The 15,824-nt window shown below is 44.7% G+C and overlaps 1 protein-coding gene across 14 annotated transcripts in view; it reads right to left on the reverse strand.

Annotated features, from left to right (window-relative positions):
* The window catches only part of TBC1D31 (TBC1 domain family member 31), a 72,390-nt gene continuing 62,669 nt past the window's right edge, over window positions 6,104-15,824 (reverse strand). For 7 of the 14 annotated variants that reach the window (XM_021088972.1, XM_021088962.1, XM_021088959.1 and 4 more), the window contains 2 exons: window positions 8,742-8,837; window positions 6,104-6,463 (listed from right to left, as the gene is read on the reverse strand). In XM_021088972.1, coding sequence (XP_020944631.1) covers window positions 6,330-6,463; window positions 8,742-8,837 — 230 coding nt within the window. In that variant the 3' untranslated portion in view covers window positions 6,104-6,329. Of the gene's footprint in view, window positions 6,464-8,741; window positions 8,838-15,358; window positions 15,719-15,824 lie in introns of those variants that run through there. The other 7 variants (XM_021088971.1, XM_021088968.1, XM_021088970.1 and 4 more) reach the window with 4 other exon arrangements.

Genomic DNA, 15,824 nt, shown 5'->3' on the forward strand with positions numbered 1-15,824 from the left:
TCCATTACAAATTAATCACTAAAGAGATGTTGCCTATAACTTTAAATGACACATAATGGCCCATCTCTGGGAACCCTGCCTCCTAGGTAATGAGCATTGAGCTGGAATACCTTTGTTTAGCCCACAGGAAACATTCTGAGCAGGCCCACCTGTGAATACCTGCGGGAAGGGAGAAATTAGCACCTCCCCTATGGAGCCTGAGCAGAACCCAAAAATGTTTGATTTTACCCCCCTCCCCCTTTTAGTGTAAAGAAGCCTGAATTCTAACTCAGGCAAGATGGTTCTTTGGGACGAAAGTCCACCATCTTCTTGGTCTGCTGACTTTCCAGATAACATTGCTATTCCTTCCCCAGCAACTCCTCTCTCCGTTTATTGGCCTATTGTGTGGGGAGGAATACCAGCTTGGACTCAATCAGTGACAGTGATAGATCTAACCAGCCCTTCATCCTTCAAGTCTTTGATGGCACGCTGATCTCTGCAGTTCTCCATCAGGGATGGGATAATCCTTTGGGGTTGCTATCCTGGTAGCGAGGGCTTTCAAAGGCTTTCACTTGGCTCTTTGTACCATGAGGACCTTGACTCAGTGCGTCATGGTGCCTGCAAAGAGATTCTGCCCTTTGTCAAATTATGTTTGTTCCAATTACACAATCAAGTACTTGGAAAGTCACCACAGTTGATTTCATGGTCTTAGTGCATTCACTGTAATTCAGAGTGGCCCAAGGCTCCTTTATCACCTGACCACTGTTAGCTCTGGCTTTGGTGGGTTCAGTAATCAGCGTCCTTTTACAGCCAATGTCTAATTATCCCTGAAAGGGCTGGATGTTTGCTTTTTCCCACCAGCCAGTCTTTCCAGTTAGTGCCAATGGGTCCCTTTGGAAAGGCCTGAGGGATTATTTAGAACATAGATACTTAGCATTCACAGCTGCAGGGTCCTTCACCAAGGGGACTCGGTCTTCCCTTCAATCAACAGGCTTTGAATCTGGGGATGAGCTTAGGTTTGGAAAATCAGTGACAGGCGTGGCTCTCCATTGTGGTGATATAAGTGAGTAGGACCCTTTGGGGTCTTCCTGGGACAGACCCCTGTGTCCTCCACCTGCCTCATGTTTGCCAAAAACCTTTAGCCTCCTAGGTCTTCCAAAGAATAAATTTAATCAAAGAAGTGAGAACACAGAAGCAAAGCAAAACAGTCACATAAGACAAAATAATAGTTTAGCCATTTAACAAAGTCAAGGACCTCTGCCTCATCCTCAAGGGCTATAGGTCATATCCTTTGATCTACTTTGCAGTGACTGAAACCCCCATTAGGTCAAAGAAGTTAACTCTATGCTGCCCACAAGCATGTGGCCCCCAGACTAGTTGGAATCAGAAGGTCGATGTTGACTCCTGATGACCTCACCACCAACCAATCAGAAGAAGGTCTGAGCGGATCACCCACCCTGCCACCCACCTCCCTCCCCCTGTCTTTAAAACCTTTACCTGGAAGCCACTGGGGAGCTTGGGTCTTAAAGGCACTAGCTGCCTGGACTCCTGGCTGGGCGTTCTGTACTTTCCTTCCCCACACCGTGGTGTCAGTAGATTGGCTTCACTGCACAAGGGTGATCGGACCCAAATTTGGTTTGCTAACAGTGACTCAAGTCAGGTTTGGGGCCACCATATCTTAACCTATCCCGTTACATATATCAAACAGCATTTTAGTAGGCGGCCTGTTTCATTCTTAGGGACAACATCACCACCAATGGCCCCAAATCCCTTAATACTTCTCGGCTGCCTGCAGCTGTAAATAGTTTTCTTTGGTAGTTAAACCACGACCGCTTGGCTTCTGCTAGTGAAATCCCATCATCCCCACTAGAATCAGGAAGAACATCAATGAGCATCTCGGCCCACAGAGTTGTTCAAATTTGCCAATTCTCCCTTTACTCACAGCGCCTTAAGAAGGGAGTGTCTGCGGCTGAGCACGTAGCTTGGAAGAGAGTGAGACGTTCCTATGTGAAAGTCCACTCTTGCTTTCCTTTGTCCCTAAGCTTTCAGATAACTTCATCTGCATCATGCCGTCTCAGTGTGATTAAAAAGAGGCCAACACTGAGTCTGCATTTCTGTCGACCAGCCAAGTAAACTCTTCGGTCCACTTTCAATTGCATGAGAGTGCTGTGATCAATTTATGGCCTCTGAGCTCGGAATTCACTCATCAGTGTCTGCTCTGCAACCTCGAATTTCAAGCATTTCTCTTTACATTGTGCCCAGGTGCTAGGCTGGCAGTAGAGGGCGCTGGAGGTCACTGCTGGAGGAATGGGGCGTCTCTTCCTGGCTCACATGTGCTTGCTGTTTCCTTCCCTCCAAGGTTTTTTTTTCTTTTGACTTTTTGGGGCTGCACCTGTGGCACCTCCAGGCTAAACAGGGGTTGGATCAGCGCTGAAGCTGCAGAGCTGAAGCCGCAGGATCTAAGCCGTTTCTGTGACCTACATGGCAGCTCATGGCTATGCAGGATCCTTAACCCATTGAGCGAGGCCAGGGATAGAACCTTCATCCTCATGGATACGGGTTCGTTTCCACTAAGCCACAACGGGAACTCCTCCTTCCTTCCAAGTTTTATTGAAGTATAGTCGACTTATAATGCTGTCATAATTTCTGTTCTACAACAAAGTCATTAAGTTATACATATATACACATATCCATTCTTTTTCAGATTATTTTCCCATCTATCAGGTTATGATAGAATATTGGGGAGAGTTCCCTGTGTCCTACAGCAGGTCCCTATTGACCTGTACATTCCGTGTACAATAGTGTGCATACATCAGTCCCAAACCCCCAATCCCTCCCTCCCTTCAACCTGTCCCCTTTGATAACCATAATTTTGTTTTCAAGGTCTGTTTCTGTTTTGTAAATGAGTTCATATATATCATTTTGGGGGGATTCTACATATCATGATATTTGTTTTACTTCACTTAGTATGATAATCTCTAGGTCCATCTATGTTGCTGTAAGTGGTATTATTTCATTCTTTTTTATGACTGAGTAATATTCCATTGTACAAATGTACCATATCTTCTTCATCCATTCCTCTGTCAACATTTAGGTTGCTGCCATGTCTTAACTATTGTAAATAGTGCTGCAATGAACACTGGGTGCATGGATCTTTGCAAATTACAGTCTTCTCTGAACATATGCCCAGGAGTAGGCTTGATGGGTCATATGGTAATTCTGATTTTAGCTTTCTGAGGAACTGTCATACTGTTCTCCATAGTGGTTGTCAGACGCCTGTGGTGCTCTGTCCTGGCATGGGCTGAGCGCACAGCCTGACGACCCCTTTGCTGTGGACCTTCCAATGGACATGACATGTTCAGGTCTGGTACCAGCCGCAGTACCCTCATGTGCTCTGAGCACCTGCCTTCCAACCTCAGTTTGCCTGGGGCCCAGGGTGTGTCTCCCCTCAAACCTCCCCCTGCGGACAAGGCCAGCGCACACACCGGATCACACAGAACCTTGACAACCCTCGGGGTCCTGACTTCCTACGAGCTTCCACCCAGCAGCCTTGGATAGCATGCACTCTGGAGATGTACTTTCTGCTACCTGGGCCTATGGGTCAGCTCTGGCCTGGGAAGCCCACTACCCCCTCCACTGCCCAGTGGTCTGACCTTGTCCAGCACAGTCTGAACCTGAGCCTTGGAGAGGGAAGGGCTCCCTGGGTTCTCTCCCTCTGCCCTGGGCAACCTATAGTCTTCTCAAACATCTTTAGCTACTCTCCTGTTATGATTTAACAATTTTTTTTTTTTTTGGTCTTTTTGCCATTTCTCGGGCCACTCCTGCGGCATATGGAGGTTCCCAGGCTAGGGGTCCAATTGGAGCTGTAGCCACCGGCCTATGCCAGAGCCACAGCAATACTGCATCTGAGCCGCATCTGTGACCTACACCACAGCTCACGGCAACGTCGGATCCTTAACCCGCTGAGCAAGGCCAGGGATCGAGCCTGCAACCTCATGGTTCCAGTTGGATTCGTTAACCATTGCGCCACGATGGGAACTCCTGATTTAACATTTAATATGATTTAATAACTTTATATTAAAATGTTTTCTGTCTAAATGATGTGGTTTATCTGATTGGACCCAGACTGATCTGAGATGAAACATTAAGAACCTGTGTCAAGGAGTTTCCGCTGTGGCTCAGCAGGTTTTGAACCCGACTAGTACCCATGAGGACAAAGGTTTGCTCCCTGGCTTTGCTCAGTAGGTTAAGGATCTGGCCTTGCAGATGAGACTTGGATCCCGGGTTGCTGTGGCTGTGATGTTGCTGGCAGCTGCAGCTCTGATTCTCCCTGAGCCCAGGAACTTCCATATGCCACAGCTGCGGCCCTAAAAGGAATGAAAAAGAATCTGTGTCTAGTGCTTCCGTGGTGATAAAGGAAGCCTTTGGCAGTCCTTGCAGTCAGCATTATTGCTCTAATGGTCAGTGTGGGGTCGCTGTGGAAAGGCCTTTAGCAAATGCTCACATCTTGCTCAACATCCGAATTCATACCAGAGAAAGACCGTGTGAATGTAATAAACGTGAGAAGGGCTCTCACCAAGTTAACTTTTCCACACCACTGAATTCACACTGAAGATTCAGGGGAGCTGACGTGAAGAGGGATTTGGCTGAAGCCCCACATTTATCCACTGTATAAGTCACACCAGAAAGAAACCTCATGAATATGACACAGAAGAAAAAGGCTTTAGGAACTGCTATTCTTTACCTAACCGAAGGGAGTACTGGAGAAAACCTTTGTGAATGGAGCGTGGGAAGAATTTAATCCAACCTCAATCTTCATTCAATTCCCAGAGAATTTATATTATTGAGAAATTACGGCCATATTCCATTAACTATGATGATAACCTTTAAAACAGCAACCAAACCCACATGACTGAACAGACTAAGTACCTGAACTCTGCTAAGGCTGTGACTTTATCAGGATGGTTACTGGGAGAGCGTAGGCTCAGGGAGAACTGGATGGAAGACAGTAGTAAAAAGAACTACATGTGGTTTAAAGCACGAATAACTCACTTTGATTGGATGAACAGAAACTTCTTTACCAAGGGCCTATTGTGATACTACAAGAGTGTGTATGTTGGGGGGGGGGGGTCTAAATTCTAGTAAAAGAGGACCTGAGGCACAGCTCACAAACTGGGAACATTCAGCTGTTTCTGGCTGCCAGAGAATCGCAGTATTTTAAATTCAAATGCTTTTAAGGTGAGCAGTTTCTAGCTCACCAAAGTTCCTCTCACACCCAAAATATTTTATATCCAGCGGCTTTCTGTTGCCAAATACACATGAGCCTGGCCCACAAAGCTATGTTTGTGACAACCTGAAAACAGAAAGAAAATGAGGCTGCAGGAAGCACCCTTGGGAAACCAGGGCCTTGCGAAGTGATGGGATTTTATCTTGGGACAAAACGGAACATTAGGTTCTCCATTAAGGTCATGCTTTGCGACTGCCCCCCAACTAAAAAAAAAAAAACCCCACCAACTTTTCTGTTCTGTGCACCACATGTTAAGTACCTCCTAGGGACTTGATGTCCATTATCTTATTTAATCGTCACATCAAGACCATGTGCTGTTGCTACTCTTTTATTTTTCATTTCTTGGTCATGCCTGTGGCAGGTGGAAGTTCGTGGGCCAGGGATTGAACCTGCGTTACAGCAACAACCTCAGCCGCAGCAGTGACAGTGCTGGGTCCTTAACCTGCTGCACCACCAGGGAACTCCTCTACTCCCCTCTTAGCAATGGGTTCAGGCAAGTAACTTGCTGAGATGATGAAGCCAGGGGCAGCTCTGCTGCAGGGCCAAGAGCCCGTGCTGTCAGGAGAGGCAGAGACAGGAGCAGGGGTGCTGTGAGAGCAGCAGGATCACTGGCAAAGGGCGGGTCCAGCTGCTGAGGGCACGGAGGGCTGTCAGGTGGGCTCCTCCTCGCTGCCGGGGTTTTGGAGCTGCTGCCGAGTTGAAGCTCAGTTCTGGCTGCACAGTTGTGGAGATGGTGTCTTCTTTATTTCTCCATTTATCTTTAAAATGAAACCTCAGCAACTAAAGTTCCTGAGGTTTATGCTGGTCTTTGCAACCCAAAAGGGCCTAGGACAAATCTTTAAAAGTTTCAAAGGTTTTTTTTTTTTTTTATTGTGAAACGTATAAGAAGCCATTTACATGTCCCAAAGCATCAGCATTAAATATAACACATCATTTTTATATACACATTTTTCATACAAAAAGTTGATCTTATAGGAATTTAAAATAAATAATCTGAAAAATCAGCATCACTGATTGCAAAATAAGCATCTCGCTCTTTGACCGTCTCAAGGTCCTCAGCCTCCTATGTAGCCAAAAGGTGAGGCGTCTGACATCTGTTCCGAGCCTGGGTGGCGAGTCTCTGGCGGAGATTTCTCACTCTCGCCATAAGATCCGGTTCCATGCTGTCCCAGTATGCTTTTCTTTGGTTTAACGAACCTTAAGAACAAAAATTTTAAATGAACCATAGTTAATTTTAGCAATGGTACAGCATTGGTTTTAAAGGTATATATGCTGCAAAAATTAACAATGCAATCAAGATTGTAAACGCCAAGTTTCCTAAACAAAAAGCCTAACATGTCACCTGGCCCCATGTGGTCCCATTTACAAGTCAAATATTTATTTGCTGATTGAATACATGCCATTAGAGAGTTTATCTGCTTTTGGTTACAAAGCCTTTTTTTAAAATTTGATTTGGGGATACAGATGATCTTTTAAATTAGGAAGAAAGCTTGTCCAAGGAGAGAATCTGAGTTCTTTGCAATAGTAAGTTTCTTCACGATGATGCTTACTGTAGTGAGAAAAATTCCAAGTCGCCAAAATTACCATTGGGAAATGGGCACCATAACCACTTCCTAATTAAATACAAATAAATAATCACAGGCTTTTTACAGTGGTCAACACAGGCAGGGTTCAAAATCAAGATTAGAACGTTACAATGGGAGTTCCTGTCATGGCTCAGCAGCAACGAACTGGACTGGTATCCACGAGGAGGCGGGTGTGATCCCTGGCCTTGCTCAGTGGGTTAAGGATCTGGGGTTGCTGTGAACTGTGGTGTAGGTTGAAGAAGTGGCTTGGGTCCCAAGTTGCTGTGGCGGTGGTGTAGGCTGGTGGCTACAGCTCCCATTTGACTGCTAGCCTGGGAACCTCCATATGTTGTGGGTGTGGCCCTAAACATACAAAACCCCCCACAAAACCAAAAAACATTGTGTCCAAGTGTAACAGTCATTTCAGATTGACTTAGAGGTGCTAGTAAGGAATTTGAAAAAGCATCTTAAAAATATACTTCTCTGAAACTTTGTTACATATTCAAATAACTTAGACTTCTGAAAATTTTCCCTCGAAGGAACAAAACTCTCATCATCTTTCTGTTTTGTTTTGCTGCCAAATAACACACTTGCCAAATGTCCTCACCTCGATTTTGATACTTAGAATTATCTAGTTAAATTCTGACATGTCGGGAGAGAGGGGAATGGTGAACCTCCCGTCCTTTCATCTGACTCAGGCATGACTTTGGGTTTAATTCATCGCCTGACACAGTTTAGAGCTACACATGAGAGTGTGAGTTAGCGAAGATACTTTCCACAACACTGGACTCCCACGACTTGTTGGTAGATATATTTCTTATAAAGCTCAACTTTAGAGGACGTTATGTAAAAATCTGTTCTTCTAAAAGAACGCCAAAGACCTTGTTAAGTTCTAGCTCATTTATATGAGTTTTACTGAAAAAGGTGGTTGAAAAAAGTCTTAACAGAGTCTCCCATCCCCTCCCCTCCTTTAAAAAACAAACCAAGTACTTTACTAGGGGAATGGTGAGCTCCTTTATGGGCTGATGCTGGGACCACAGTTCTATAAGATGTTTCCATCCCACCCCTTCCAAAACTACACTGAGGGAGTTCCCGTCGTGGCACAGTGGTTAACGAATCCGACTAGGAACCATGAGGTTGTGGGTTCGGTCCCTGCCTTTGCTCAGTGGGTTAAGGATCCGGCGTTGCCGTGAGCTGTGGTGTAGGTTGCAGATGCAGCTTGGATCCCGCGTTGCTGTGGCTCTGGTGTAGGCCGGTGGCTACAGCTCCGATTCAACCCCTAGCCTGGGAACCTCCATATACTGCGGGAGTGGCCCAAGAAATAGCAAAAAGACAAAAAGACCAAAAAAAAAACTACACTGAAACCTCCACTGAATCAAGTCAAGAGATCAAAAGCCAGCGAATCAGCACGGCGCCCTCTGCCCTGAGCAGTTCTGAGCGGCCGCCCAGCGGCCGCCCCAGGGACCAGAGCAGACCCATGTTTCCAGTGGTGGCTGGAGGGAGCCCTGCCCAGAAGAGTAAAGAAAATTCAGATCTGTAATAGCTTTGAAACGCATCTCGAGATTTTCTTTCCACAGGGAGGTAAAAAGTAGTTACGTGTATCATAAATTTAGTTAGGGACGGACTTCTGCTGAAGCCTCCAACAATGTTTGGGGCAGCGATGCTGGCGCTAAAGTCCAAGAGACGCTTGAATGACGTCTGGCAAACGTTCCTAACTTGGGCTTCGGTCTGACCCAGTTTTTCCCCAACCGGAAACCTGAGACTCCTGCTGCCTCCACTCCAGGATTTCCATGATCAGTGCTCTGGGAAAATGGTCTCAACGTGCTATAAATGTCATTGAAGGCACGGTCTTGCTTAAATACTGCTCAATCTAATGGGATAGAAGACATCTTTCTTGTTCATCAACTTACTCTGTGTCGAGGACTCCACTGCAGAAATGCCATTTAATTCTGAGTTTCTAGGTAAACAGCTTGAGGCAACACGTTCAGTGTAGCACCTGGGCACCACTGTTATAAAGTGAAAAAATAAAGATGTTTGGGAGTGGGTAGAAGGCCTTTATTAATTCCAGATGGTCCCTGGTAAATTAAAATTGCCAAGGATAAGAAGCTCCTTACTTTTCTGTTCTGGGAAGGCACGGAAAAGCGCGGTTAGTGAGAATTAGTAGCAGAGATGAAGTTTTGGTGCCGCCCTTAAAAAACACCTTTAGGAGTTCCCGTCGTGGCGCAGTGGTTAACGAATCCAACTAGGAACCATGAGGTTGCGGGTTCGGTCCCTGCCCTTGCTCAGTGGGTTAACGATCTGGCGTTGCCCTGAGCTGTGGTGTAGGTTGCAGATGCAGCTTGGATCCCGCGTTGCTGTGGCTCTGGTGTAGGCCGGTGGCTACAGCTCCGATTCGACCCCTAGCCTGGGAACCTCCATATGCCGCGGGAGCGGCCCAAAGAAACAGCAAAAAGACAAAAAAAAAAAAAAACCAAAACACCTTTAGCTACAACAAAAAGCCAACAACTCACAAATAGAGATATTAGGATAGGGAGCCCAAAACATTTGTTGGGAGAGATTATGAGATGGGATTAGCACGCCTTCCCGGAGAAATCCTGAGAGTTGATGGCTATAGGCTTTACGCTGGCGGGGCCTCGTCTCAATGATGCCCCGCAGAGCAGAGCAACAGCAGGCAAGGTGCACCTGAAGCTTCTTAGCACAGGAAGCAGAGCAGGGTTCCACACCTAGCCGGTGTCTCCTATTTTTTTTTCCTAATTGTCACTTCCTTTATTTCAAAATTTATACTTACCTTTCAGCTGAATTTTTACTGTTTCCTAACTCCTACAGCTTACCTCCGAGATACCAGAGTCGTTTTGGGTTTTCAAACCACTTAGGATGTCCCTTCCTTTCCACACTCATCACTGGGGTCCAAGCCTCTGTGAGTCAGGCCCAGACCCCTTGGGTCACGGTGATTCATGAAGATGCCTGCCTCTCACCTGGGCTCAAGAGTGTCAGCTAATGGTTTTAACTCATAAGTTTTAGCCCAATAAGTCATTAAGACAATTTGACTAATTACCAAAATAGCTAATTTGAACTTTGAACTGGTGTGGGGGAATGGAATATAAGAATCATCTCCAGGAGTTCCCGTCGTGGCGCAGTGGTTAACGAATCGGACTACGAACCATGAGGTTGCGAGTTCGGTCCCTGCCCTTGCTCAGTGAGTTATGGATCTGGCATTGCCGTGAGCTGTGGTGCAGGTTGCAGACGCAGCTCGGATCCCGCGTTGCTGTGGCTCTGGCATAGGACGGTGGCTACGGCTCCAACTGGACCCCTAGCCTGGGAACCTCCATATGCTGCGGGAGTGGCCCAAGAAATAGCAAAAAGACAAAAAAAAAAAAAAAAAGAGTCATCTCCAAATACCTGAAGGGCTGGCATGTGGCAAAGGCAGTAATGGCTTCAGAGACTCTCTCTCTATATATATGTATAATTTTGGCTGCCCTGAGGCACACGGAGTTCCTGGGCCAGGGATCAGATCTGAGCCACAGCTGTGACCAAAGCTGCAGCTACAGCAATGCTGGATCCCCATCCCACTGTGCTGTGCCAGGGTTCTAACCCCAGTCCCAGTGCTCCGATCCCGTTGTGCCACTGCAGGAACTCCAGCTTTTTTTTTAAATTGAAATATAGTGGATTTACAATGTTGTGCTAGTTTCAGGTGTACAGCAAAGAGATTCAGTTACACACACACGTATAATTTTCCAGATTCTTTTCTATTATAGATTACTATAAGATACTGAATTTAGTTCCCTGTGCTATATAGGAGGTTCTTGTTAACTATTTTATATAAATATATATGCGTAGTGTATCTATTTTAATCTCAAACTCCTAATTTTCTCTCTCCTTTCCCCTTTGGTAACCCTAAGTTTGTTTTCTGTTTCTATGTCTGCGAGTCTGTTTTGTAAATAAATTCATTTGTATCTTTTTAAAATAGTCCACATATAAGTGGTTATCATATGATATTTGTCTTTCTCTTATTGACTTTACTTAGTATGATAATGCTATTTGCAGCAACATGGATGGTCCTAGAGATTATTTCATTCCTTGTTACGGCTGAGTAATATTCCATTATATATATGTACCACATCTTCTTTATCCAATCCTCTGCTGATGGACGTTTTAGGTTGCTTCCATGTCCTGCTATGGATGTGAACAGTGCTGCTATGAACACTGGGGTATGTGTATCTTTCTGAATTAGAGTTTTCTCTGGATATATGCCCAAGACTGGGATTGCTGGATCATATGGAAACTCTATTCTTAGTTTAAGGAATTTCTATACTGTTTTCCACAGTGGCTACACCAATTTACATTCCAACCAACCGTGGGGGAAGGTTCCCTTTTCTCTATATCCTCTCTAGCATTTATTATTTGTAGATTTTTGGATGATAGCCATTCTGACCAGAGAACAGTTTTTAACGAGAGAATTTGCAAAAGGAAAAGAAAAGCAGAAACTTTAAATAAGGGAGGAACAACTTTTAAATAAAATACTGGCAGAAAACCGCATACGGTAATGAGCTTGCCAGCTCTATCAGTGTGCTGGCATCAGCTGAATAACCAGTGCTGCAGAGATGATTCACATATCAGATCCTTCCAAATCTGAGATCGTACAGTTGTCTCCCCTCTGTCCTCCTAAACCCACCCAGCCCACAGCTGTGGAATTCATCCTCCCAAATGGCTGTATCGTAAATATCATCTCTGTTCAAGTAGCTTATGGTTTCCTCCTTTGCTTATAGCAGTGGTTCAAACACTGCTAAGGAGATCCCCCTATAAAACTTTAAAATAAAACTCTAGTTTCCTAGCTCTGTCCTAGATCTACTGAATTAAATCATTCTGCTGTGCAGCCAGGTTGGCAAACAGGATGAAGCCCAACTGCTCAGCCTGGCGCTCGAGGTCCACATCACCCGTCTTCTTCAGTGGTATCTCTAACCCTTCTCGACCATAAGCTCTCTGCTCCAGCTGGCCTAACCTGTGTCACCAGGGCAGGCAGTTCTCTGCCACTGATTAATTCCCTGTAATAAGTTCTACGTCATACAAGTGGAACTCATGGAGGCTTTTGGTTGGTGAATCCACAAAAAGGGAAAATCGTGTGTGTGTGTGTGTGTGTACATGTGTATACGTGTGTGAATGTTTGTGGGAGAGACTCTCAGGTCTCTTAGCAGAAGGTATAATGTTAGAACTGTGAGAAAATGAAGGATCACCTAGTCTATAATCTTCTCACTTTACAAATGAAAAAACTCAAGACCAGTAACATTTCTGAATAAATGCACACGAATGAATGCAAGTGGGTAAACTGACTTCCCGGAGGTACACAGCTTAGTCACTCTGGCTGAGTGTATTTAAACCTTGTCTTTGTTCACCACGAGGCTGGAACTAGCACCCGGTATTCCCATCATCCGGCCTGGGTGCCTGCTCCACCACGAAATCCTTCCCCTCTGAAATGGCTTCTCACTACTCTAAGCCCAGGAATTTAAAAACCTGGTCCAGTGGCCCTCCCTGGCAACCAGCATTTACCTATGTCATTTAAAAAATGTTTCACTGAGATAATTCATATGCCATAAAATTCACCCTTTTAAAGGTTTTTAATATACTTAGAGTTGTGTAGCCATCACCACTGATTCTGAAACAGTGTGGGTGTACACCTAGGAGTGGAACTACTGGGCCAGTCACCCTACAGGTAACCTTCTGGAGGAACTGCCAGACTCTTTCCCCAAGTGGCTGCACCGTGTTACACTCCTACCAGCACTGTCCCAACTCCTGTGATCCTCGCCTACACTTGTTGTGTTTTAATGTTATTGGCGTACAGACGACTTACGAGGCTGGAACAGTTTCAGATGTACAGCAAAGTGAGTCAGTTACACGTATCGCCATTCTGTGTCCCGTATAGGTTATCACAGAATATTGAGTAAATGTCCCTGTGCTATACGGTGGGTCCTTATTAGTTATCTGCTTTATACACAGTAACGTGTACGTTAATCCCCTTCCCCTAATTTATCCCTCCCGCCAGTTTCCCCTTTGGTAACCATAAGCTTGATTTTATTTATATATTTTTTTCTTTTGTCATTTTTGAGGGCTGCACCTGCAGCATATGGAGGTTCCCAGGCTAGGGGTCTAATCGGGGCTGTTGCTGCTGGCCTACACCACAGCCACAGCATCGCCAGATCCGAGCCGCGTCTGTGACCTATACTACAGCTCATGGCAACACCGGATCCTTAACTCACTGAACGAGGCCAGGGATTGAACCCATAACCTCATGGTTCCTAGTTGGATTTGTTTCTGCTGAGCCATGACGGGAATTCCACCATAAGCTTGATTTTAAAATCTGTGTTTTGTTTCATAAACACATTCTATTATTATATTCCATATGTTATATGATATGTCTTCCTCTTACTCCACTTAGTATAATATCTAGGTCTATCCATGTTGCTGCAAATGACATTTCATTTTTTTTTTCTTTTTAGGGCTGCACCTGTGGCATATGGACATTCTTGGGCAAGTGGCTGCATCTGAGTTGCAGCTGCAGGCTTATGTCACAGCCACAGCCATGCCAGATCTGTCACATCTGTGACCTCCACTGTAGTTTGCAGGAAGGCCAGATCCTTAACCCCAACACCAGGGATCAAACCTGTATCCTCACGGATACTAGTCGGGTTCTAAACCCACTGAGCTATAATGGGAACTCCCATTTCATTCTTTATTTTATGGCTGATTGTATTCCATTACATATACGTAACACATCTTTATCCGTTTATCTTTGATGGACACTTGGGCTGTTTCTATGTCTTGGCTATTGTAAACAGTACTGCAGTGAACACTGGGGTGCAAGTACCTTTTTGAATTATGGTTTTCTCTGGAGAGATGAGTCCAGGAATGGGACTGCTAGATCATATGGTAGTTCTAGATTTAGGGGTTTTGTTTTTGTCTTTTCTAGGGCTGTACCCACTGCATATGGAGGCTCCCAGGCTAGGGGTCTAATCAGAGCCTAGTCCAGAGCCACAGTGGATCAGCTTATATTCCTCAATGGTGTAGCATCAGCTTATATTCCTCAATGGTGTAGCAGGGTTCCCTTTTCTCCACACCCTCTCCAGCATTCATTATTTGTAGACTTTTTTATGATGTCCAAAAGATGATGATGGGGTGATACCTCAATGTAGTTTTGATTTGCATTTTTCTAATTAATAATGTTGAGCACCTTTTAATGTGCTTTTTGGTTATCTGTCCATCTTCGGAGAAATGTCTGTTTAGGCTTTCTGCCCGTTTTTTGATTTTTTTATATAAAGCTGCATGAGATGTTTGTGTATTTTGGATATGAATCCCTTGTTGGTTGCTTCATGTGCAAGGGTTTTCTTCCATTCTGTGGGTTGTATTTCATGTTATGGTTTCTTTCCTTTGCTGTGCAAAAGCTTTTAAGTTTAACTAGGTCCCCATTTGTTTAGTTTTGTTTTTATTTTCATTACTCTAGGCGGTAGATCAATAAAGACATTGCTGCTATTTATGTCAAGAGTGTTCTGCCTGTTTTCCTCTGGGAGTTTTATAGCATCTTGCCTTACATTTGGGTCTGTAATCCATTTAGTTTATTTTTGTGCATAGCCCACACTTATTATATTCATGCTGCTGATTGCGAAGTTTGTATCTCATTGTATATTTCTTCTAGTTTTTTCTCATGTGGTTTTGACTTGTATTTCCCTAATGACTAATTAAGGTGAATATCTTTCATATGTGTATTGGCCATTTGTATATCTTTAGAGAACTGTGTTCAAGTCTTTTGCTCATTCAAAATCTAGACCAGGAGTTCCCACTGTGGCACAGTGGGTTAAAGGGTCCAGCATTGCCATAGCTGAGGTGAAGGGTGCAGTTGCAGCTCAGATTTGATCCCTGGCCCAGGAACTTCCAGAGGCCCTGGGTGTGGCCATTAAATACATATCTAGACTAATATTTTATAACACATGGCTATTCAGCCTCAATTTAAGTCAATGGGCCTGAGATTTTAGGGGCAGTGAGGGCCATTCATCTTGTCCAAAAGGTTGTCTTCTGGGAAACAGTAAGAATTTCCTCCCCACTGCTAACACAGATTTGACACAAGGCAAAAATTTAAATAAACCATCTGCCATTGGCACACTCATCTGTTTCCTACTTCCTGGTGCCTCCCTTCTAGGCTCTGAGTGACAAACCAAGCTGACCATGGCCACTCAAAATGCCATTTTCCTAATTATAGCTGATTATCCCCCAGCTTTAGGATTAAATAACATTGATTTAATTTATATGCCCTGATTAGGGCAATAATCAAATCCTTACACATTTGCCTTTTGAAAAATAAATGAGGGAGTTTCCGTCTTGGCGCAGTGGAAGCAAATCTGACTAGGAACCATGAGGTTGTGGGTTTGATCCCTGGCCTTGCTCAGTGGGTTAAGGATCTGGCGTTGCCATGAGCTGTGGTGTAGGTCACAGATGTGGCTCGGATCCCGCGTTGCTGTGGTATAGGCTGGCAGCTATAGCTCCAATTCTACCTCTAGCCTGGAAATATCCATATGTTGCAGGTGCGGCCCTAAAAAGACAAGAGACCAAAGACCCAAAACAAACAAACAAACAAACACATGATTATTAACCACATTATCTCTTCGTTGGTGAGATTTAGGAGTGCTGAAGAAAGGTAGGCAATAGGGTAGGAAGACAGCGTGGAGGTGGAAGGGCTGGCAGACAGCAAGACTGCTGAGGTGGGGAGGTTTTTTTTGCAGTTTCTCCCTTTTTCCTATTTCTAAATCCATCGGTTCTTCAAGAGCCTCAAGATTTTGTTGTTTGTTTTTCCTTTTTGGCTTCGCCCACAGCATTCAGAAGTTCCCGGGATAGGTATCTAAGCCTGAGACATAAAAGTGATGATGCCAGATCCTTAAACTGCTGAGCCATCATGGAACTCCAGATATTTTTCTCTAATGCAGGGGTAAGTGTGACAGGGTTAGGGAGAA

The sequence above is a fragment of the Sus scrofa genome, chromosome 4, assembly GCF_000003025.6.
Source record: "Sus scrofa isolate TJ Tabasco breed Duroc chromosome 4, Sscrofa11.1, whole genome shotgun sequence".
NCBI lineage: Eukaryota > Metazoa > Chordata > Mammalia > Artiodactyla > Suidae > Sus > Sus scrofa.